The sequence below is a fragment of the Meles meles genome, chromosome 1, assembly GCF_922984935.1.
Source record: "Meles meles chromosome 1, mMelMel3.1 paternal haplotype, whole genome shotgun sequence".
Taxonomy (NCBI): Eukaryota; Metazoa; Chordata; class Mammalia; order Carnivora; family Mustelidae; genus Meles; species Meles meles.
Genome location: NC_060066.1, coordinates 87,830,265 through 87,854,567, shown reverse-complemented (window position 1 = coordinate 87,854,567; position 24,303 = coordinate 87,830,265). Strand labels below are relative to the sequence as shown.

The 24,303-nt window shown below is 38.2% G+C and overlaps 1 protein-coding gene across 3 annotated transcripts in view; it reads right to left on the bottom strand.

Annotated features, from left to right (window-relative positions):
- Positions 1-22,598, bottom strand: part of PDE7A (phosphodiesterase 7A) — a 123,832-nt gene extending 101,234 nt beyond the window's left edge. For 2 of the 3 annotated variants that reach the window (XR_006819566.1, XM_046011041.1), the window contains exon 1: positions 21,521-22,597. Coding sequence is in view for 2 of the 3 variants with exons in the window: in XM_046011041.1 (XP_045866997.1) it covers positions 21,521-21,658 (138 nt within the window). In the remaining variant the exon portion in view is untranslated. Of the gene's footprint in view, positions 1-21,520 lie in introns of all 3 variants that reach the window. The other variant, XM_046011052.1, reaches the window with a different exon arrangement.
- Between the last annotated feature and the right edge of the window lie 1,705 nt (positions 22,599-24,303).

Genomic DNA, 24,303 nt, shown 5'->3' with positions numbered 1-24,303 from the left:
TAAACTGCCCTGAACCACTTCTCTTTCCCCTGCCCTAAGGCCTAAATTTGGATTGCAAGCAACTCACAACCACAATAAATGGATCCCTGTGTTACCTTATGGAATGGAATCAGTTCACCAACCTGTACCTATTTCCATGCAATTATATCACAACAAAATAAAATGTTATATTACTAAGTGACTTTACAAAACCACACTTTTTAAAAGAAACACATTCAAAAAAGCTACAAAATTAAATACTGATTCATCACAGCTACCTTAAAATATGTATGTAAACAGGGCAAATACATAAAAATAACAATGTTATGGTGGGATTATGAATTAATCCTTTTCAAACTTTCAAAAATAGTTTAAATTATTTTGATAATTTTAAACACTGAAATTTTTTAATTTAATTAAATTGGTTAATTAAATATTTCAAAATCATTTTTTACATTTCAAAAGAAATATAAGGAATCTTTATCCTATAAAATTTCATTATTTGTAGAAAACAAAGATCCTCTGTCAATGTTCAAATCCAAGATGCCTGGTCTGCAATCCAGCCACTGTGTTCTTTCTTTAATAAATGAAAAATTATCTACTCATGTTCCTCAAGGGCACTACTAGCTAGAACCTTAGCCAAATAAGACTGACTCTGTATAACTAAGTAAACTTTTTCCACTTAAAAAAAAGTCTTTTCATTTCATCTTTTATACCTGTATTTCTTAAGAGAAAACAAAGTTTCAATGCAAAGGGATATACTGGAAACTGACCCAACAAAAAGCTTTATGTGTTTTCTCATCCAGCAGCTTCCATCAACCTAAAAATATATCTGAAGAAGGATGAAAGCTGGCCCCACTATGAAAAGCATAGCTTTTAAGATTAAAGCTACAGCCCCCAAAAAACCCCCAAGAAACTCTAACAGCCCAGGCCAAAGAAAGCAAAACAGAGCTGCTAAAAACTTCGCTGTCCTCTCATATTTGAAACTATACAATCTCTCTAAAAATGCAGCGAATTTATACAGTGTTAATATGTCCAAACTTCCTAGTAATTAAATGTAAGACTTGAACAAGGGAAATGTACAAAACTCACAAAATATAACTACACATTTGTCTAATTAAAAAAAAAAAAGTGGTCCTGACTCCAACAAGACGTACCACAAAACATTAATCACTAGCCACCTGTGGCTCCAGAGTACATGAGATAGTGCTTGTCAGAACTGAAATGCGCTCTCCAAAAATATAATGATAAAAATAGGTCATTAATATCTTCTTAATACCAATTACATGTTAATATTTTGGATATAGCTGGTTAATAAAATACATTAAAACTAATTTGACCTGTTTCATTTTATTGTTTAAAATGTGGCTCCAGGAAAACTTCAATTTACATATGGGGTCATGCTATATTTCTATTTTCCCTGGTACTCTACCTGAACAAACCATTCCAGTTTCTAACCAGCAAAATTTTATAACCATTTTCTTTTGGTTTGGTACTCTCTAGTTCCATATTCTTATCCTAAAAACAAAAAGGTTATGTTAACCTGGGATTATGTCCCACATGGTATTGAAGATAAGGGCTGCCTATAGTCATCTGGCTACTCAACAAGAGGAATCTAACCTATTATCACAACCAAGGCCCCAAAAGAAAGCCAGATACATTTTATAAAGTCTTTAGAGCATGGAAAGCTAATCCTCACTCTAACCAAGTCACTTACCAGCTTTCTATGAGGGAATGTGAATACCAATACCACTTCAAGAGACTCTCCAGAAATCCTTCAGCCATCAAAGAGTTAAAAGTGACCACCTTAGGATGGCATAAGAGATTTAAGGCAGAAATGACTAACTTGCACAGCAGGGTGTGAGAAGGCACTGTGGGAAGGAAGGGATGGGAGGGAGTGTGAGTAAAGCAGAAAGCTAGACTTTGTAGGAGTCACAGATAGGACTTCATAAGAGTCTGACTGTCGTACTTTTTACATTTGCTTAGTATCTACGTTGTGTGAAGCACTAGGATTAACACAGCTAAATAAACAGTGTCCACCCTTAAGGAGCTCATAATCTAATCAAACTGAAGTCTGGACAGATCAGTGTACAAGGCCAGCTGTTTTGACAGTTAATCCTGGGCTATAATCTCAAGGACAAAAATCAGAGATGGTTAATAAAGCCAAATCAAGAGACAAAAAGTTGCAGCTAAATGGATTCAGGACTTAAGGAAGGTTATGGTTAAATGGGTATCATGATGAATGGATTCCAAGAACCTTTTGAAATGTTACATATGGGGAGTGCGCGTGCGCGCGTGTGTGTGTGTGAGAGAGAGAGAGAGAATTCATAGCAATCAACAGATGCTCTGAGGTAATGGTCTCCAAACTTGTAATGCATTTTTTATGAACTGTATACACCTACTTTTATGCACTCTATGCAACATGAATAAAATTAGGATCTAAAACAATAAGGCTAAAAATATAAATAAAAGTTCTAAAATTTTATTTTTATATCTTCAATGGCTTTTCTTGCATAGCCCACATGAATCCTGCTCTAAAGGAAATTTTAAAACACCACTGATATGGAAGTATGTGTGGAAAGCCTTGACAGTTACTAAAACTACTCCTCAACTGGAGATGAGTTAAGGTCAACCACAAAAATCCTTTAAGTCACTTCCAGAAAGTTTCTCTCTGAAAACGAATGGAGTATTTTCACTCTGAAACAAAGGAAAAATTCTTAAAATGTTGGTTCTACACATGTCAGATAATATATACTTTGCTTTTATCTTCAGTTTGTCCTCCTTCATGTTAATATTTTAAGCCCCTAAAAACCCTTCTAAATGTAAGATAGAAATTATCTTTAAAAATTGAGATTTTAGAAAAGCGGTGTAAAATGAGTTCTATGTTGATTTTTTTTTTTACTAGTAAAAAACTTGAGCAGTATCACTAAATTTAAAATATTGCTTGAGGGAGAGATTGTGTGCTGTTTTAACAGTGAGAGTGCTTCTGTAGTACCTTCAGAAGCTCTCAAGTCAATCGTTTTCAATATACTTTTCCAAGCATAAAATTTTTTGCCTCCAATTTCACATTTCAGTTCCAGAAAAATAGGTAATGGATATGGACAAGTCAAAGAAAACAGCTAGCAGGTAACTAATAATAAACATCTACTTCAAGTTTAATATCAATAAAAATCTAAGAAATGGAAACTAAAAATATTAGCAAGGTATGAAAAGGCACTCACATACTGCTCACAAAAATATAAACTGATATCATCACCTTTCTGGAAAGGAAATCTGACAGTATGCTCTGATCTAGCAATTACATTAGGAAATTACTTCAAAATTTGGAGAAAAATTTGTATATGAAAATGACATCACAATATTTTATTTCTGTACAGAAAACGATAGGATGAAAGTGTTCTAAAATGTTAACAGTGTTTATCCCTGGGTGGTAGGGCTATAGGTTGTGTTTACTTTCCTTTTTTCTTTTTTTATATATTCTGTTTAAATAATAAGCATGTATTAAATTTACCCCCCCCCCCGCAAAATTCAAGTTTCTTTTTAGAATTCCTTTTAACAAATATCACTCAGTTCCTCTTAAACAAGTAAGTATCTGCTATTTCTATTTCAAGTAATAGAGGGCTCCTATTCTAATCCTTGATTTTTACCTCCCCCTCACCAAAAGCATTCAGCCCCCAAATAAAGCACAGCAGAGAGGAGCTCTAGTCAACGAGAGATCTAAGTTCAAATCCTAGAAACATCATTTACATTGTTACTTTGGGCAAGTTTTCTAAACTTCAGAGAATTCTTTAATAAGATTACATAAATTTAGAGATTAAGATAGTTTCATACCACAGTGGGCAGCTCAGAAAGGGTATAAAGATGAAGGTGGAATTTTAAGGGGAGGGAGTAGGTGGGACTATAAAATGAAATTACAGGAATACAATTTGGGATTCATCCCAGAAACAGTTATGGTGACATATGATCTGACATGATAGCATGCGACTAAAAGAGTAAATTTTTCTTCAGTCTTCTGTATTGAACATTTCCTGTGTGTTGCACTCTAGGGACACTGCACTGAACAGTGTAAACAAGATCCCTGCTTCCTGACCACACATTCTGTGGTAGCAGGGGTGGGGAGTTAGGTGGGGTGGGGGGGCGAAGACAGACAAATGAATCAAGTTAGCGGTGTGCGCCACAAATAAAACAAGGTAAGAGGACAGCTGGGGGATGGGGTGATGTTTTAAATAGGGAGGTCAGAAAAGATTGTTCTGCAGAATGGGCTTCGACTGGAAGGACAAAAAGCCATGACAAGATCTTGAGATTGAGAGGAGAACAAGAGCAAAGTCAAGGATGGGAACAAACCTGGCGTGTTCACAGCAAAAGCCCACTGTGGAAGAGGGAACTGAAAAGTTAGCAGGTGTGAGATTATATGGGGCCATAGCATGAAAAGGAGTTTGGATTTTATTTTCACTGTGCTAAGAACCCACTGATGTTTCAGCAGAGTGGCATGAACTGACTGCATTTAAAAAATTACTTCGACAGATTTGTGGAGAGAGAATTCTAGTGACAGGATGCTATCACTGCAGGCCAAACATGCCTTGAACTAGGCAGGATTGATAGCATGAGTTGGGGTGGAATCATGCAGAATTCCCACAGAGGCTGATTTTCAGACCTATCTTTCAAACTCTTTCAGACCAGCACAAAGGTTTCTCTTTCTAAAACCTGCCCTGGTTCTCCCAGCTCAACTGTGCCACTACTAAACTTCGTATACTATCATAATGAGAACATATATCAAAGTGTATTACAATTTGAGATTTAAATAGCTATCCCTCCTACTAGACCAAGCTCCAAGAACCAAGGCAGGAAACATGTTTTATTTCTCTTTGATATACCTAGCAGAGTACCTGGCATATAAACGTGCTCAATTAATGTCTGCCGATTCAAAGGATGAACAAATACATTTAAAATAATCAAAGCCATTTGTAGTCATTTCCTAGGGCTACTGAAATAACACAAACTTTGTGGCTTAAAACAACAGACCTTATTTTCTCTCAGTTCTGCAGGCTTCAAGTCCAAAATCAAGTGTTGGCCGGGAAGGGCGTGTTACCTTTGAAGGCTTTAGGGAAGAATCCTTCTTTGCCTCTTAGGAGTTTCTGGTGTACCACAGCAATCCTTTGCATTCCTGGCTTATAAACTGCATCACTCCAATCTGTTCTATCTTCACATGGTCTTCCCTGCGTGTGTCTCGGTCTCTGTGTATCCTTTCCTTTTAGAAAGACATTAGTCATTGGATTTAGGGCCTGTCCTAATCCCATATGACCTCAACTTGATTATATCTGCAAAGATCCTTATTCCAAATAAGGTTATATTTTGAGGTTCCAAGTAGATATGAATTTCTGGTGGACACTATTCAACCCACCACACCATTCAACACCACAATGCATTGTCTTATAAAATGGTAATTCCAAAAATGTTCAAGCAAAAACTGAGTAGCCAAAATGGATGTTCAACGGAAGAGATTTTTTTTTTTTAAGTTTTTTTTTTTTTTTTTTTTTTTTACAGACAGAAATCACAAGTAGGCAGAGAGGCAGGCAGAGAGAGAGGAGGAAGCAGGCTCCCTGCTTAGCAGAGAGCCCGATGCTGGGGGCTCGATCCCAGGACCCTGGAATCATGACCTGAGCCGAAGGCAGAGGCTTTAACCCACTGAGCCACCCAGGCGCCCCGGAAGAGATTTTTTTTAAAAGATTTTATTTATTTATTTATTTATTTTAAAATATTTTATTTATTTATTTGACAGACAGAGATCACAAGTAGGCAGAGAGGCAGGCAGAGAGAGAAGGAGAAGCAGGCTCCCCGCCGAGCAGAGCGCCCGATGTGGGGTTCGATCCCAGGACCCTGAGATCATGACCTGAGCCGAAGGCAGAGGCTTTAACCACTGAGCCACCCAGGCGCCCCTATTTATTTATTTGATAGACAAAGATCACAAGTAGGCAGAGAGGCAGGCAGAGGGGTGGGGGAGGGGGAAGCAGGCTCCCTGCTGAGCAGAGAGCCCAATGCAGTGCTCCATCCCAGGACCCCGGGATCATGACCTGAGCTGAAGGCAAAGGCTTTAACCCACTGAGTCACCCAGGCACCCAACAGAAGAGATTTCAATTACTGCCCCTGTGTGTCCTTTAAAACCTCTGTGGTTTCAGTTTACTTAACTGTATGTTGAGGAAACTCATTTTTATAGTCTCTTCTAACATAAACGTTCTGATTCTGGGTCATAAATTTTCTTGATGACTTTTTACATTTTATAAATATGTTATGCTAATACATAGACCCTTAAATATGTGAATAAATGAAACCACAGCAGAAAGCTTAACTTCTCAGTTCTGAAATAGGCAAAATAGTTTTTGTAAACTATCTCCCACCAAACTTACTTCATTTTTCCATTAAAAATGCAGTGTATTCCTCCACACATCAAAGCACTAAACTTCCATTTTAATAAACCACTTTGAATACCTATTATGTGGCAGTGAACAACCCACTTCTGAACCACCTATTTATACTTAATGAATTATTAGCTAGACCTTTCTTCATTATTTCTACATAACAGACATATCACTTAATGGTAAGTTTTTTTTAAAAAAGCTTTACTGATTTCTATTACAAAAGTGATATATTTTTACTGTTAAAAAAAATTCACAAGGCACCTGGGTGGCTCAGTCATTGAGTCTGTCTTCAGCTCAGGTCATGATCCCAAAGTCCTGGGAGCAAGCCCTACATCAGCCTCTCTGCTCAGTGGGGAGCCTGCTTCTCCCTCTCCCACTCCCCTTGCTTATGTTCCCTCTTTCACTCTCTCTCTCTCTGTTAAATAAAGGAAAAATCTTTTAAAAAAAATTTCACAAGTACAAAGATAGTAAAAATCACCAGAAGTGCCAGTCCCAAAGATAGCCACTGTTAACATTTTGCTGACCAACCCGTCAGACTTGTATGTATGCATACATTGGTGTATATAATATCCTTCATATTTTTATTTACAAAACTCAGATGTTATGTAGAAAGTTACATAAACAGGCTAATACACATGTTACTCTGCAGGTAGTCTTTTCCCCAAATTGTTATACATACCTTTCCAAGACGAATATGGATATATGGCATCACTTTACTGGATAGAATTTTATGCTGAATTACAACAACATAGTCTAACCAACCACCACACTGATGAGCACTGGAATAATCGAAATACCCATCATTCCAGTGTTACAAATTGTTACCAAAAAAATTTCTGTGCATTTGTTTTAGCAAATTTTTGCAACTACCCCTTTAGACAAATTCCATGACTACAAAAAGGGTAGTATTCACACTTAAAATTTGGATTTGTAAAGATCTACTGCCTTCCCAAAATGCTGAATCAAATGATGCTCCTAGTTCTCTATATAAGAGTAAGCCATTTTTCTCAGACCCTGCTAACAGTGGGTTTTACCAGTCTTTGCCAATATGAAAATATGATTACCCCCCACCAAAAATTCTTTCTTTTTTTCTTACTTCCTGCATTTCCTTTATTACTACCAAAGCTAAACATGTTTTCCTATATTTGTATTTCTTCCTGGAGATGAATGGTCTACCAATTTCCTAATGAGTAGTCTTATATTTCCCTATAGGTTTTTTTTTTTTTTCTTTCCCCCTGTAAATCTTATTGCTCTTGCTCTGTTAAAAGAATCCTTTAGGAACAAGGCAAAAGTTTTTCCTTTCCCCACTCCTTTTCAATGTCACACTGGATATCCTAGCCAATGTAGTAAGACAAAAAAAAAAAAGGGAACACGGTATAGACTGGAAAAGACATAAAAACTGTCTTTGTTCACAGATGACATGACTGTCTACATAGAAAGTCTGTAAGAATAGGGGAAAAAACCCACCTGGAACAAATGAATGCTATGGCAAGGTTAAAGGATACAAGGTTAATACACAAAACCAACTTCTTTCCTGTATACCAGAATGAAAAAGTGAAATTAAAAATTTAAAACACAATACCATTTATATTATCACTTCCAAAAATGAAATACTTAAGCATATATCTAACAAAAAATGCACAAGATCTATGAGAAAATAACAAAACTCAAATGAATAAAAGAAGAACTAAATAAATGGAGAGTTACTGCATATTCACGGATGGGAAGACTTAACATTGTCAAAATATCAGTTCTTCCTAACTTGATCTAGTTTCAATGCAATTCCAATCAAAATTCCAGTAAGTTATCTGCACAGAGTGGTTTGTAGCAGTTTTACTCCTGAATGCCAAAATTTAGAAGCAATCAAGATGTCCTTCAAGTAGGTGAATGGAAAGACTGTGGTACAACCAGACAACAAACTACTACTCAGTGCTAAAAAGAACTGAGCTATTAGGCCATTAAAAAAAACAAAACAAAACAAAAAAACAAAAACAAAAAAAATGGGAAGAACCTTAAATGCATGTTATTAAGTGAAAGAAGCCAATCTGAAAAGGCTGGGGACTATATGAATCCAACTATATCCAACTATATGACATATATGACTATATGACTCATAGAATGTACAACACCGAGAGTGAACCCTAACGTATAGTATGGATTTTGCATGATTATATCAATGTAGGTTCATCAATTGTTACAGATGTAGCTGTCTGGTGGAGGGTGTTGATAAAGTTGGAGAAGACTACAAATGTGTTGGGGCTGGAGGCATGTGGAAAATCTCTGTATATTCTTCTTAAATTTACTGTGACCTTAAAACTGCTCTAAAAAAATTAAGTCTTTAAAAAAGGTCTGCTATCTGGAATAGCTTCACTGTTTTTTTTTAAATTTTATTAAAATGTCCACTATAAAGAGTTCAATGAAAAAAGTAAAATGAAGTAAAAAAATTATCAAAAAATTCCATCACCCACCATTTCATATATAAAAGGGTATGGAGTGAGCAATTTGTATAACAGGAATATTAATTATTTTATACCTCAATGTGAAAAAAAACTTTATTCTTTATTTTTAAAGTATAGGTGAAATACATCTTTCTTTATAAAAGGTTATTCCTGTTGTATATAACTCTCATTTCAACAAATCAAACGGTATCTTCCCAACTGGCCCATTACACTTCCAATAATGGTTTGGCTTTATCTCTTACTACGTTTTAAGAAATAACTCAGATATGTTTTAAACTGAATGTGTTTGTACTCTGACTTGTTTACATAATCACTGGATTATACATAGTTGCTATTCAAAGAATAATGTTCAGTAAAGAAAGACTGATATTTAAGGAAATTCAAAGGTCAATCCTTTCACAAGGAAGTAGAGGATATAGTGAGAGAAGCAACAAAGTTGGGAAGAACTAATTGTAAAACTAATTTCTCCAGTCTAAATTGTGGGATCTTGGAGAAATCACTTAACCTTTCTGAATCTCAACCATCAAATCTTTAAAATGACTTACAGGATTCCTTTCAAGCATTAATATCCTGATTCCATTTCCAAAGAAGTCCTACAGTGATTAAGTATGAAGACTGAGATTAGAAGTAAGCATATACCATGGGGAAAATTTGATGTATGAAATATTATTTCTATATGCCTGTGGAAAATGGTAAAATACAACAAGAAGATAATAACAAGGTGGAATATAGAAAACCAGTGGTCTGCAAACTGGGGCATGCATGTATAGCCCTTAGAAGTACAATGAGCATGGAGAGTTTCAAAGATTCCTCAGCTCTCAACTTCCATATATATAATTATCTAGAACCATTCCGCTAATCCAGTATATCAGTTTTTATTTACCTCCCCTCCCCTTTCATCCCTGCTCCTCTACCACCTCACAAAGGAACCTGCAACACTCAACACTTCCCTATACTTATTGTGGAGCTGTTGTGTAACAACATCTAAAGAGCCAAAAGGAGAGTTCAAAATATCCATGGTTGAGAAAGTTAATAACTTTATAGACTGGGGTATCCTTTTTTTTTTTCAAGTTAAGGGGTGACCAATTCTGACTTCCATGAATACAGAAGTTAAACAAATGCAGTTGCTACCTGACAAAGTATTAAAAATAATTTTGATCAATCACTTCATTGTCAACTTGGAAGAATGGGTGATATTGCTAAAATAAAGCACTTTTTATTCATAAGTTTTCTCAAAAGTTTCACTATTAAAGTAAAAAAGGAAGAACAGCAATTTAAGCTTTTACTTATTTGAGAAACAGAGCGCATGAGCAGGGAGAGGGGCAAAGGGAGAGGAAGAAGAATCCCCGCATGCAGGACTCAGTCCCAGGACCCTAATATCATGACCTAAGGCAAAAACAGATGGTTAACTGACTTAGCCACCTATGCACCCCAAACTTAGGAAAGTTTGAATGTTTTTAATTATAATTGTTTTTGCATAGAACTCAGAAGAACTGGGTGACAATTAATACAAAACATTTTTTATTCCCATTCACTAAATTCATGAATTTACTTACTTTAATTGTAGAAAAGTATGATAGTGTGATTGGTACAATGCTTCCAAGTATAAAATATGTAGTGACAGAAAAATAGAAGTGAGTTCAAGAGAAAAATAAATATAAAAACTCTGACTGTTAAAATTAAGATATTGTTCACATATTTTTTGAAACAGATGTGGAAAGTATCAAGTTGTCAAAAACTCCCTGGATGTATTTTAAATAGTGATTTAAGTAATACACCAAAAATTATATCATTTACAAATACTGAACCTTAGAGGAAAGGTTGTTTTGTTTGTTTGTTTGTTTAAGTACGCTCCACACCCAGCATGGAACCCAACATGGGGCTTAAACCCATGACCCTGAGATCCAAGACCTGAGGTGAGATCAAGATTCAGATGATCAACTAACTAAGCCACCCAGGCACCCCAAAGGATAAATTCTTAATATGTGAGAAGGTATATAGTTTTGTGTTTGTTTTTCCAGTTCTTTGAAGGGGGTACATGAGCAAAAAACCCTGATAGTTAAAGTTAGAACGTATCATTTGTCCTAACCTTCCTAAGATATTGCCTACTGAATATCCCCACCTGAATACTCCCCAGATACTTGAACTCAATAAACTCAAAGTAAATGTATTATCTCTTCCCCCCTGCCCCACATTCACACACACACACACACACAAAACCTGCCTCCTCTTCCTATCTGTATTTTTGTTATTAGCTTCATGATATACCTGGTTTCCCAGACTAAAAAAAGTAGGAATTTTTTTTTATTACTTCCCACATCAAACCAGTTCCTAGGTCTTAACTCCTAACTTTCTAGTCCTTGTGCCATGGTCATTGTTTAGTGTCTCCTCATGGGCTATCATCAAATAGCTCTTCAAAACAGTAACTATGCTTTTTTTTTTTTTTAGTATAGTTGACACACGATGTTAGTTTCAGGTGCATAACATAGTGATTTAACAAGATTATACATTATGCTCACAAGTGTAGCTACCATCTGCTCCCAAACATCCCTATTACAATATCAGTGACTATATTCCTTATGCTATGCCTTTTATTCCTGTGACTTCTTCATTCCATAACTGAAAACCTGTATCTCCCACTCCTACTACCCATTTTGCCCAACCCCTCACTCACCTCCCCTGTGGCAACCACCAATTTGTTCTCTGTATTTATAGGTCTGATTCTACTTTTCGTTTATTCCTTTTTTAAAAAAAGATTTCACTTCTGAGTGAAATCATATAGTGTTCGTCTTTCTCTGACTTATTTCACTTGGCATTATATCCTCTAGGTCCATCCATGTTGTCTCAAATGGCATGATCTCATCCTTTTTTATGGTTAAGCAATATTCCAGCGTGTGTGGGTGCACACATGAGCACGCACACATCTTCCTTATCCATTTGTCTATCAGTGGACACTTAGGATGCTTCCATATATTGGTTATTGTAAATAATGATACAAGAAACATAAACCTTTTCAAATTAGTGCTTTTGTTTTCTTTGGGTAAATATCAAGTAGTAGAATTACTGGATCATATGGCATTTCTATTTTTAATTTTCCAAGGAACCTCCATACTGTTTTCTACAGTGGCTACTTAAATTTACATTTCACCAACAGTGCACAGGAATTACTTTTTCTCCACACCCTTGCCAACACTTATTTCTCATCATTTTGATTTTAGCCTTTCTGACAGGTGTATGGTGATCTCTCATTAGTTTTGATTTGCATTTCCCTAATGATGAGTAATGTTAAGCATCTTTTCATGTGTCTGTTGGCCATCTACAGGTCTTCTTTGGAAAAAATGTCTATTTAGGTCCTCTGCCCATTTCCCAATTGGATTTTTTTTGTGATGAGTTGTATAAGTTCTTTACATATCTTGGATATTAACCACTTATCATAGATATAATTTGCAAAAATCTTCTCCTATTCAGTAGGTTGCCTTTTTGTTTTACTGATGGTTTCCTTCACTGTGCAACAGCTTATTTTGATGTGTTCTCAATAGTTTATTTTTGTTTTTGTTTCCCTTGCCCTAAGGAGACATATCTAGGAAAATGCTGCTACAACTGATGTTGAAGAGATTACTGCCTATGTTGTCTACTAGGATTTTTATGGTTTCAGGTCTTACATTTAGGTCTTTAATCCATTTTGATTATTTTTGTGTATTGTATTAAAATGTAGGCCAGTTTTATTATTTTGCATGTAGTTGTCCAGTGTTCCCAGCACCATCTATTGAAAAGTCTTAGTCTTTTCCCCATATTCTTGCCTCCTTTGTCATAGATTAGTTGACCATATAATCAAGAGTTTATTTCTGGCGTTTCTTTTCTGTTCCAGTGATCTATGTCTATTTTTGTGCCAGTACCATACTGTGTGGATTACTACGGCTTTGTAGTATAACTTGAAATCTGGAATTGTGATACCTCTAGCTTTGTTTTCCTAACAATAATTACACTTAAATTTACTTCTCAACAACTCCCATGGAGAATGAATCTACTTTATAATTGTCAGAGCTATACAAAATTACCTGTAATGTGCATAATTGAGTTAGCCAAAGAGATTACAGAATCATGAAGTTGGAAGGAACCAGAAGAGTCAATCCCCTTGACCATATCTTTCAAACTACTATCTCAATTTATAATCTCATGAAGTAGCCTGTTCTCTATTGGGACATTTCTGTCAGAAATCTGGGCCTAAATACAACTTGTTTCACTTTTTCTAGGATTATTGTGATTAAAAAGAAGATTCATGCTAAAAGAAGGACATTGGTAAAATTACACAAAATTCTAAACAAAAAGTTAAAAGTAAGTTATAATTTAACATCCGGCTTCAGTTAGTATTTGGGGATACCTATGCCTTTATTTTTTTTTGTGAGTGTGCATGGTATATACATATGTATACATTTTGTTAGGTTTTTTTTAAATATCTTATTTATTTATTTGACAGAGATCACAAGTAGGCAGAGAGGCAGGCAGAGAGAGAGGAGGAAGCAGATTCCCCGCAGAGCAGAGAGCCTGATGCGGGGCTCGATCCCAGGACCCTGGGATCATGACCTGAGCCAAAGGCAGAGGCTTTAACCCACTGAGCCACCCAAGCACCCCTGTTATTTAGTTTTAAACAAAATTGGGACAAACTATAGATGATCGGTATTAAAAGTGAAGGCAATGTGGGGCGCCTGGGTGGCTCAGTGGGTTAAAGCCTCTGCCTTCGGCTCAGGTCATGATCCCAGGGTCCTGGGATCAAGCCCCACATTGGGCTCTCTGCCCAGCAAGGAGCCTGCTTCCTCCTCTCTCTCTGCCTGCTTCTCTGCCTACTTGTGGTCTCTCTCTGTCAAATAAATAAATAAAATCTTAAAAAAAAAAAAGTGAAGGCAATGTATTAATTTTTTTATTCAACTGCTCAATTACTTTTCAGCAAATTTACAATTTATATCCTACTGGCATTGTGTAATCTTCTTGTTATATATTTACTTTATCTTTCTTTTAGTTTGCATTTCTTTAATTATTAGTGTGATTAAACACAAGATCTACGTCCCTATTGTTTCTACCTATTAGTCTTATTCTACTCTCTACAGTAACATCCTTTTCCCATGTCATAAAAAGGAAGAAGAGAACACATAGTCTGTAGGGCTCCCAGAGCTTAATCCATTTCTACTATCTAGTTGTGTTACCTTGGACAAGGGACGACTTTCAGCTTCTATCTTCTCTGATATATTAGCAACTGCCCTCACCAAGTAGGAACAGGGTATAGCAATCAAGAACATACAACCAATCAAAATCTTAACCCTCCCCTCCTTTTTCTCATTCACATGGTACTACTTCACATACTGGAAGAGAGCAATGCTCTATCATCTTTTACCAACCACTCTTCCACCTCCATCCCCAAGTTCTTGGCCCAAATTCTAAGGCTTCCCTTTTCCAAGTTAATGTCTCCAATTTCTTCATTCACATATCAAACAATGTGCTTTGAAATCACTTCATCACCTTGGTAAATATCTTCAGAGTATGATTTAACTTAGTCATGTTCTCCTAGAAAGTGGCAACTAGAACAAAATCCAGGTATGATTTGAAACAACCAAAATAAAGGTTATCACTTCAAATAATCACCTCAAACCATCAAATGTGTTTTCTTTATCCACATCTATGAGCCAACAAAAATCTATAATCATTAAACATAAAGACTAACTACACTCTACTCACCTTCATGGAGGCAGACTAGGATACAAAATAAGGGTGTGAAACATGAGAGGCCTTTCTCAAAGTTCTTGTGATGCCTTGGGCAAATAAAGTATTGTGTCTAAGGTCAATTTACTTCTTGGGAAAAAAGGTAAAAATGGGAGTAACAGCACTTATATAGAGTTTCTGTAAAGATTAAATACATCAATTACAGTATCTGGCATGTGAGGTACTCAATAAATAGAAACAATTATCACTGAAACAAGAATACTGCACCTTTATTAAGCACCATTTGTCAAGTACTTTACATGGTCCTGAGCTCGAGTTTGGTCTACCCGAAACGCGGATGACAGAGAGCTTGGCTGAAACTTAGCCAATTAACAATTCATCTTCTTCCCCCAATTCTCCCTGCCCTGCTTTCATCCTCTCCTCTTCTTGCCATCATCTTCAAAAAATGAAGAGCCCTCCCTACCAGTAGGTGGAGGCATGGAGCAGTAATCCAAAATTCCTACTCAAAATCACAAGCAGGAGAAACTTCTGATCACTGGCACAGATCCATTAGGAAGGGAACTTGCCAGCAGCCAAAATGAAGCTCTGCAAGCTTCAAAAGCTCATCTACAAATGTTTTTGTTCCTTTCCTCATATACTACTACTTCATATAGTATACCTGAATGCAAATACGTGAAAGTATCATTTATTTGTAATCTTTGAAAGACATATTTAACAACAATATAAAAATCAACAAAGTCTATATTGTGTTTAGGCAAGAATAGGCTATTTAAATATGGGAAAGAATAAACACTCAATTTTCTCTCAATTCAAATTAAATAAGATATGAGCAATCCACAGAATAAAAAAATTTTAAGTTTCTTCTAAATTAGAAGACTAAAAATTGTTGACATTTTCGGGAATTCCCTTTAGTGGAAGGGAATGTAAGAATGCCCAGATCTTAAAAACGTTTAGTCAAGGTACTTCTAACAAAATTAGATTTTATATAAACATAAACACAGTCTTTGGTACAGAAAATTAAATTCCTTAAGATCTGCATGCAACGAGAATTCTTTTATCACCTAAATTTCCTAAGTGTCTTTAGTCCAACTAAATGGGTATTAATGGTCCCAGGCAAAAATCTGAATTAAGCTAAGCTTTATCAACTTCCTTTTTCTTCAGCTCTTCTCTTCCCAAACTTGTCCCTATACCCATCACTAGAAAGAAGTTAATTCTCTAAAATTACTCTGGTCCTTCATGAAAAGAAAAGGGGGGGGAAGGAAGGAAGAAAGGAAAGAATGGTTGAAACTTAAAGTATAAGCAGACATGCTATCAAATTGCCTCAAAGAGAATGGATGGTACCTCTCCTTTCCACCCAGTGAGTTCCCTACTCTTCATAACTCCCTGAAAAGGCTTAATATTTTACCTTTTGCAGGACATTTGTGTTTCAAAAAAGAATTCTTAAATAGAGAGTATGTACAGCTGATGGAACTCTAAGCATAGCAACAAGGCAACAAAACCTGGGCATAGGTCTAAAACCTCTTCCAATCACATCCCACAGACTAAACGTGTTCCTGATGACAACTTATAAACTAGCAATTTGAACACCCTACTCCTCAATCAGAACAACACTCCAAATACACTATAAATTTACATTAATATTATGTTTGAACATATACTTGAATTACAGCATAGATATATATATTGCTTCAGAAGTAAAAGCCAAAACACGATACTATTAAATTTAAATCAGAGTAAGAAATATTTCTAAAAATAGAAAAATGAAACCAAGATCCCAACACAAGTGTTTCGGGAGTAGATAGGGAGGAAGTTCTCAGCAAATGAACCACTCCAGGACGTCCCACTGACTGTTCACGTTATTTCCTGTGTACTGGCTTCTGAATGCAGATTTGTGAAGAGGCAACTACTATGGTATCAGTAATTTGGAATAAATGCACTATTAGAAACTGACATTAGATGTATAACAGTCCTTACAAACGAGCACAAGACATGCAAATGAAATCTGACAAAAGAGGAAATGTAAATGCACAGAAAAACTTCGGAAAGTGTATATTATTGCTTAGTCTAAGTTGAAACAAACTCAGCATACCACAGTGCATCTAACATAGAAGAACATTTCTATAAATGTTTATAAAACATTCACAAAATGCTTACTAATTATATAATATTATAATCTAGTAATCTATGATTGGTGATGAAAGAGCAATAATCATTTATCTTGGTAATGTAAAAGGACAGAGCATTCTAGAAAGCCAAAAAATGTTCTTAGTTCTTGACCCAACCCAGTGAAACCATTCTAAAGACTTTATCAAACATGTACGAAGGTATTAAGGTTTTGTGTACAACATCAAGACCTGAAATAGCTCTAACGTTCAACATTCAGATAATGTGGTACTCATAGATCAACATGACATCACCACTAATGATTATTAAATATACATAAAACCATGCTGATCTCTGACAGCATAGTAGCCACTAGTCATATGCGGCTATTTAAATAAAACTAAATTTACAATTCAGTTCCTCAGACTAGCCACATTTCAAGTGCTTACCTAGGTATATATGGATAGTGACTATTACATTGGATACTGCAGAGAAATTTTCCATCATTACAAAAAGTTCTATTGGATAGTGCTGCCTTACACAATTTCCTGGACCATCCTCTAACCGCCCCCACAACATGCACCCACTTATCTAGAAACATCTACATAATCTTTAGGCTTTGGCCTAAGCCTCAACTACTATGTGAGGCTTCCTCTGATTTGTTCAGGAAATTTGGGTTTACCTTCCTGTAGTCTCATTATGCCTTGATAACTCCAATATTAAAAATTATGTCACATATAATCATACCATTTTCCCCAACATAATCCTGTAGGCTTCTTTAAGAACCAACTTTTATCCAAGGGACTTTGAACTGTTCTGGCACATCTAGAAACTTGAAAATTTGTCATATATTAAGAACACTGCTAAAGACAACAGAGATGTATACTCTAAGTAAAAAGTGTTTATGTATAAGGAACATAATGCATCAAAGAAAAATGTGGTTAGGTTGGCAGGCTCACAAGTCATTTTTTTTTTTTTTCGATTACTAGTTCTTTGCATTTTCTTAGTACTCAATACAAGGAATCTCATTCTCAGGTGATGTTTAGTAAATATTTATGGAATAGTTTCTGTATTTTTAAAAAAGGAGAAAAAGACACCAAGAAGGAACCCTAATGTAAACTATGGACTCAGGGTGGTAATAATGAGGCAATGGAGGCTTAGCAATTGTAATGTGTTACTCTGATGGGGGATGCTGATAATGGGAGAGGCTATGCATGTACCAGGCCAGAAAGCATATGGGAAATCTCTTTACCTTGTACTTCATTGTGCTGTGAACTTAAAACTGCTCTAAAAAGATAATGTCTTCAGGAAAGAGACTCTAATATTTTGTTCAATAATACATACCATCAATTTATGATAAATTTTAAAAATTAGATCAGAAATTTCTAACCCAAATAATATTTCTCTCCAGTGCGTAGAAAATCTGACTAAAATAATCACAGGCACAGTGCTTGGCATGTCATCAATACACTAACTCAGCTTCCACACTTACTAAGCACTTAACTATGCAAAGCACTATGGACACAGTAGTGAACTAGACAATTTTTCTTTTTTTTAAGTTTTTAAAATTTATATGAGAGAAAGAGAGAAGGAGAGTGAGAGGGAGAAGCAGACTCCCTGTTGAGCAGAGAGCCTGGGACTTACTTGATCCCAGGACCCTGAGAACATGACCTATTCTCCATGGCAGATGCTTAACCAACTGAGCTACCCAGGCACCCCAAGCAAGAAAAGTTCTGCTCTCACAATATTTTACCTAAGTAAGAACTTTATTCTCCAAGGAAAAATCTTGGATAAAATCTTGGATAACTTTAATCTCAGTTATCAACAACAGATACCCTAAAATGGCAAAAACAAGCTTCTCTTATTATTCCGATTTTTCAAATAATTCAAAGAACTCATATTAACCAGTTGAGAAAGTAGTACATGACCTGGTTTAAAACAAAAAGTTAATGCCTCATTTACTTGGCATTCTTGGGACAGTTAGTTGGTATTCCACAGAAACGAATTTTTCAGACAACTCACCCTTACCCATTTAAGCACCAACACTGGTTTGGCATGGAGATTTTTTTAAGTGGGAATCTTTCCATTTTTAAAAACAGATTCAATTAAGTATTATTTTGACTAATAATTATTGGGTTGTATAACACTCAAGCTCCTAAAGTATATGTCCCCAGGGTTCCCTTTTAAAAGTTGCTGGCTTTGAAGAGTTTTTCTTTTGATCTCCAGCTTTTGTGTGTCCGCTGTCAACTTTTGCCAGTATCAGTGAGAAACTGATTCTAGCAGCCTCCAACCCTTTAAATTTGCGCTGCTTGCAACACAAGTTTGTCAGAACTTTACCTAAAACACAGAGGCTTTGAGAGAATCATCAAATCTATATTTTGGTTGCTCAGTCTCTGCTTATTTCCTAAATCTTTTTGAAGTCTGCAGTTACAAGTTCTAAACCAGGTTCGGGATAAAGGAGTCCTTACGTTGCTTTCATATTTAAAACTGATGCGCAGTCAGAGGTAATCATTACTTATTCACTCATCCAACAAGTATTAAGTATGCACTAGGATATAGTCTCCAGTGGTACAGTGAAACTGAAGAACTGAAAAGATTGCTAGGTTTGAACATATTCTAAAATGGATTCAGAAAATAATTTCGTAGCACCTTAAAAAAAAAAAAGAAAGCCAGGTTTGGAGGGGTTGGTTTTTTTTTTTAAGTATTAAATGAAACTACCAAACCACCTCAGCTTTTTAAAAATTTTGTACCTTTAGACTTAGGAACTGAATATTCAAGGGTTTTGATTTAATCAAACATTTATTGTACAAAGCTCTGAATAAGATTCCCAAATTTTCTTTTTTTTTTTTTTTTGTTATACATTCCCATCTAGCCCTAGATAAATCACTAGCAACATGAGTCTTGGTAATGATAAACAGAATAAGTCTTGGTACTGATAAATACATCCATTTCAGCCCATGGTAAGTTTAACATCATTTTAATGCTGGGCAACAATGTTTAGAAAAAATGTTATAATTCAAGAAACCTTCTGTCCAAATTTTTGTAAGTTTCTATATATTTCACTTTGGGGTATAGTTTTTAAATTATTTTTTTAAGCTTTAGGAATTAGTAAAATATGGTGTAAATCTACAATATTTGCTTTATCTGCCACAACCATAGTTTTAAAATTCCATTACCCATTTAAACCCAAAGCTAGGAAACGAGTCAAGTAGGAGCGGGGCTTCAAATTGGTCTCTGAGGATTAATTATGACAACAAGTAAAACCCTGGTATGAGACTTGTTTTAATGCTCTTGGAATCTCCTTTCTCATTCATTTTCTCCTCAGGGAGCACAAGTAACTTTATTGGTATTTTATCATTTTATAAAAAACTACTGATCATCCTTATTATTTATACTGATCTGGAAATGGGTATTAGTTATGTGCCTGTGATCTGAGAAAGTAAAATAATATTGTGAAGTGAAAAAAAATTACATTAAAAACCTTTAATTACTACCATACTACCTTTTCCAGCAATGCATTAACATTTCTTCAACATTAATTTTGGAACCTGAAAACGCTTTAAGTGTAAGTACTATAAAGGCAGAGCATGGACCCAACTTTCAAAATAACAATGTAGTATTATTTAAACTACTATAGTAACCATAAATTTGGCTCTGACCTCGTTAGCATACCATCTTGTCCTGTGAAATAAGTCTCATTTCAAATAAAAACAATTTATAGAGAAATCCAGATGGTCTCTTGCTTTCTCTACCATTCAGGCAAAGAAGCAAATGACAAATATTTACTGGACTCACCTATTATAAGCAAAATCTCTACCAGGTGCTATCCACACTACGGGTTTAAATATATATATATATACACACATAGACCCGGCTCAAGATAATTACAAGTGGAGAGAAAATATGCTTCATAAAAGATACTAACCAAGAGGAAAAACAAATATATTCGAATTAAAAATTGATCATGAACAGGTAACATTCTGGCAGCAGAAATGCAGGGCACCTGGTTCAAATGTAAACAAAATTGTTTTTGCCTATTTTAAACCTGGCAATCAAAATCAACCAGAACTTAGGAGTTGGGCCAACAGCATCACCAAAGGAGAAAACCGAAATTCTCAGGAGCGACTGGTATTGGACCATTCAAAATAAAGTCTCCCTGTGAGTGCTCATTAGTAGTTTCTCTCCTAAAATCTCCTTATCAAATTAAAAACAAAACTGATGCCTGTTTATCAACTTTGCAGAAACCGAAGCTCTTCGGGGAAGCACTCCCGATTCTTGTTTCTTTGCTAGCACTTAAGGTCCATCCACAGAATAGAAGGGGCTGGGGAACAGCGCCGAGGAATTGGCCTATTGTTCGGAGAACCGCAGGACCATCCGAACGCCACGGGGCGCGCGGGAGCAGGGGGGAGGCGAGGCGCAAATGCTGCACAGGTGTGTGAATGGGGGAAGGGGGACAGGTATGCCCGAGGCCACAACTAAGGTTAGAGAGGCCCGACTTCGAGATCCAGACTTCGAGAAAGGGAGGAAAACGGTCATTCCCGAAGCTTAAACCGCTGAGCACGGAGGGGGGCGGACCTGGAGGTCTGAAGGGCTCCCAAAGCCCACCCGGGTTGGGCGCGGGGAGGAAATCAGAGAAGGCCGGGGGACTTAGTGTGCAAAGCTCGAGGATAAAAGACAAGGCTCTCGAACCAAGAGGCCAGCCCAGAAATCCCCAACATGGACAATGTTGGGTCTGAGGTAAATGGCTAGGAGACTGGGGGTGTCGCGAAGGTGAACCCGGGTGGGAAGAGGGAAACAAAAGAGAGAAGCCCCCAAGTGTGGGTCCCCGGCGTCGGCGGCGGCAATTACCTGTGAGAGTTGCCGGGGATTGGGGCAGCCGAAGAGCGCGGAGCTGGAGCTGAAGCTGATGGCTCCTCGGCGGCTGAGGACGTGCTGGGGGACCGGCCTGTCCAGGGGCAGCACCGGCAGCTGGTAACATACTTCCATTGAATACGCCCGCCCTGCCCCCGCGCGGCGCCCGCCCAGCCGCGGCTGCCGGCCCCTGCGCTGGGAAGGGGCCGCGGCTCGGGGGCGCCGGGCCGAGGCGGGGGCAGGGCCGGCGGCCGCCGACCCCGGGCCGGGAAGCCGCGTTCACGCCTTCCCACCCCAACACTCCGCCCGGGCTGCCGGCGGGAAGACGCTGCGGCGGCCGCGACGACAGTTACGAGGACCGGCGCGCGCCCAGCTCCGGGGTGCAAGCGGGGCAGCACAGGCAAAGTCGGAGGGGGAACCCTGCCGCCCAGGGGCTCCTCGGCTGGGAGGAGCGGGTCCGGGGAAGGCAGAGCAGGAGCAAGGACAGAAGAAAGCGGTGCAAGAAAAGACTGCCGGAGTCAGCGGCGAGACCCAAGGCGCGCGGGGCTTGGGACCAGCCACTAGCTCGGGCCGCCGCCACCACCGTCCAGCCCCTCCCCTCCCCCGAAGCCTGACTTCACTCCGCCGCCAGCGCGAGCCCGGCGTAATTCACACTTTGCAGCCGCGGACAGTGCGCCAACCACGGCCGCCGCCACCGTGACGTCACGACGCCGCGCCGCAGGCCCCGCGCCACCGCAGCGCTCAGCGAGACTGACTAGCGGCGGAGGGGGTAAACCGCCTTTCTCCAGTTCTGCACGCTAAGCTCGGTCACTGTCCTCTCCCGCCACACGCCGCCCTCCCTCCTTCCCCACCAGAATCAACCGCCAGCTCCCCCTAGCTCTCCTCTATCTGTCCTCCACCCAAGGCGCGTGCGCACGAGGCCCCACTGTGTGGGGACATTCCCCTTATCGCTAAACTCTTGTTTTCGAGTGCGCTGAGGGTGTGAAGTGGCCTCAGCCTGCGCTACAAGAGATATTCGGGCCTTCTGACCCAAGAAACCTAAAGCATGCCGCGCACTTGCAGCGCTCAGCCTTAACCGCGGGGTCACCGCTGTGCTTCCCTCCATGAATTCCCATTCTTGGGCTTCGCTGGGGACCGCTGCGGCAGTGACGTCAGCGGCCCGCGCGGGCCCCGTCCTCCCTGCTACGTCACTGTCAGTCCCTTGGCGGGTCCAGGCTGGGGCTCTCCCCAGGCAGGTGCGGGCCCCAGGGCTGCCCCAGGCCGAGGGAAGAAGAGGGGTACCGAGAATACGGGAGTGAGTAGGGGGTGAAAAGGTGGAGGGGAAACACCGAGACTGAGAAGAAGTGAGAGTATGCACTGGAAAAAATGAGAAAGAAAGGATGATACTGAGAAGACAAAGGGAAAAGCCTGCATGACCTTTTACCAAAAGTGTTTTTCTTTGTTAGCTTTGATTTTTAGAAAGCGGATGAAGAGTCTTGACCTGGTTTGTAAACTGATTATGTCATTTGCAGGTTCATTTTGTCACATTTCTCCCCAAACTATCAAAGCTTTTCAGTTCCAGCCCATTGTTTCAAATGCATTCCAGCCCCCGGGATGTCAGCCTGAACAAGCTCTTTCCTGCTGGCAGAAGGATTCGTCTCTGCTATTAGGGCACCCACCCTTCCACTTATTTGCTCTGACTAGCCATTGGCAAGGTGGTAGATCTTTGAAAGTACTGCATAGCCATTACTGATGACATCAGATATGAAATGCTTTTGATTCCGTAAATCAAAAGTCTGCAAGACCTTTTGTAATCTTTCCATGGCATCTGTTTCTTTTACATCACTTAAAACATTCTGCCTCTTCAATGGTTGTCTATTTGTCTGTTCTCTACTATTAAAAGAAATAGAACCTTCACTATGGTTTCACAGATGTTGTCTTCATTAGATGGTAAGCTCTCTAATGCGACACTGATCCACTCATCTTTGAAACCCTCATTACTCCCACAACATCTAGTAGATATAATGAGCATCTGCTGTATGCTTAGGATTAAGCTAAACACTCTTATTCTGACAAAAACCCTACGAGATAATAGAATCTAAACTGAAACTGGGTTTAGGGAAGCATAACTTGCCCTAGATCTTACACAGATAAATGGCAGAACTAACCAAATAATGTTTGAATTCTGTGTACATTTAAGCACCCAAAAGGTGGTATTAGTGTTATAACAAACTGTATATGCTTCAAGTAACTACCACATTTAGTAACATCTAGGAGACTCGGTTCCATTAAATCATTTGATAAGACTCAGGGCACTAACTAAACAATGCTTCTCTCTTCAGCAGAGAGGGGAGCTAGCATTATGCACCCACTGTGAGCCATGACAGGTATTCTACATATAACATTTAACTTAAACCCACACAATAGCCACATATGTAATCTGTGCCACCGAACTCTGTTCTGTGTGATTTCAGAACCATGCATTTCCACCACACCTTGCAGTATCTCAAGACCAGAATGTCAGTTGTTCTCGGTGTTCTTTACTGTCCTGGGGAGCACACAGTCAGTGTTATCCAGAAACACAAAACCAATAGGAGAATATATATACATACATATACATATACATACACACACACACACACACACACATATTGCAAAACTGCATGTCATGTGAACTGCAGCAGTGCTTGGGAACCCGCATGGACCTACCAAGTGTAATGGCTGATACTTCACTTCCACTTCCCAAATCTCTTGCAAATTTCTGTTGTGGCCAACCAAAACCCTAAAAACGAGAGAATTCA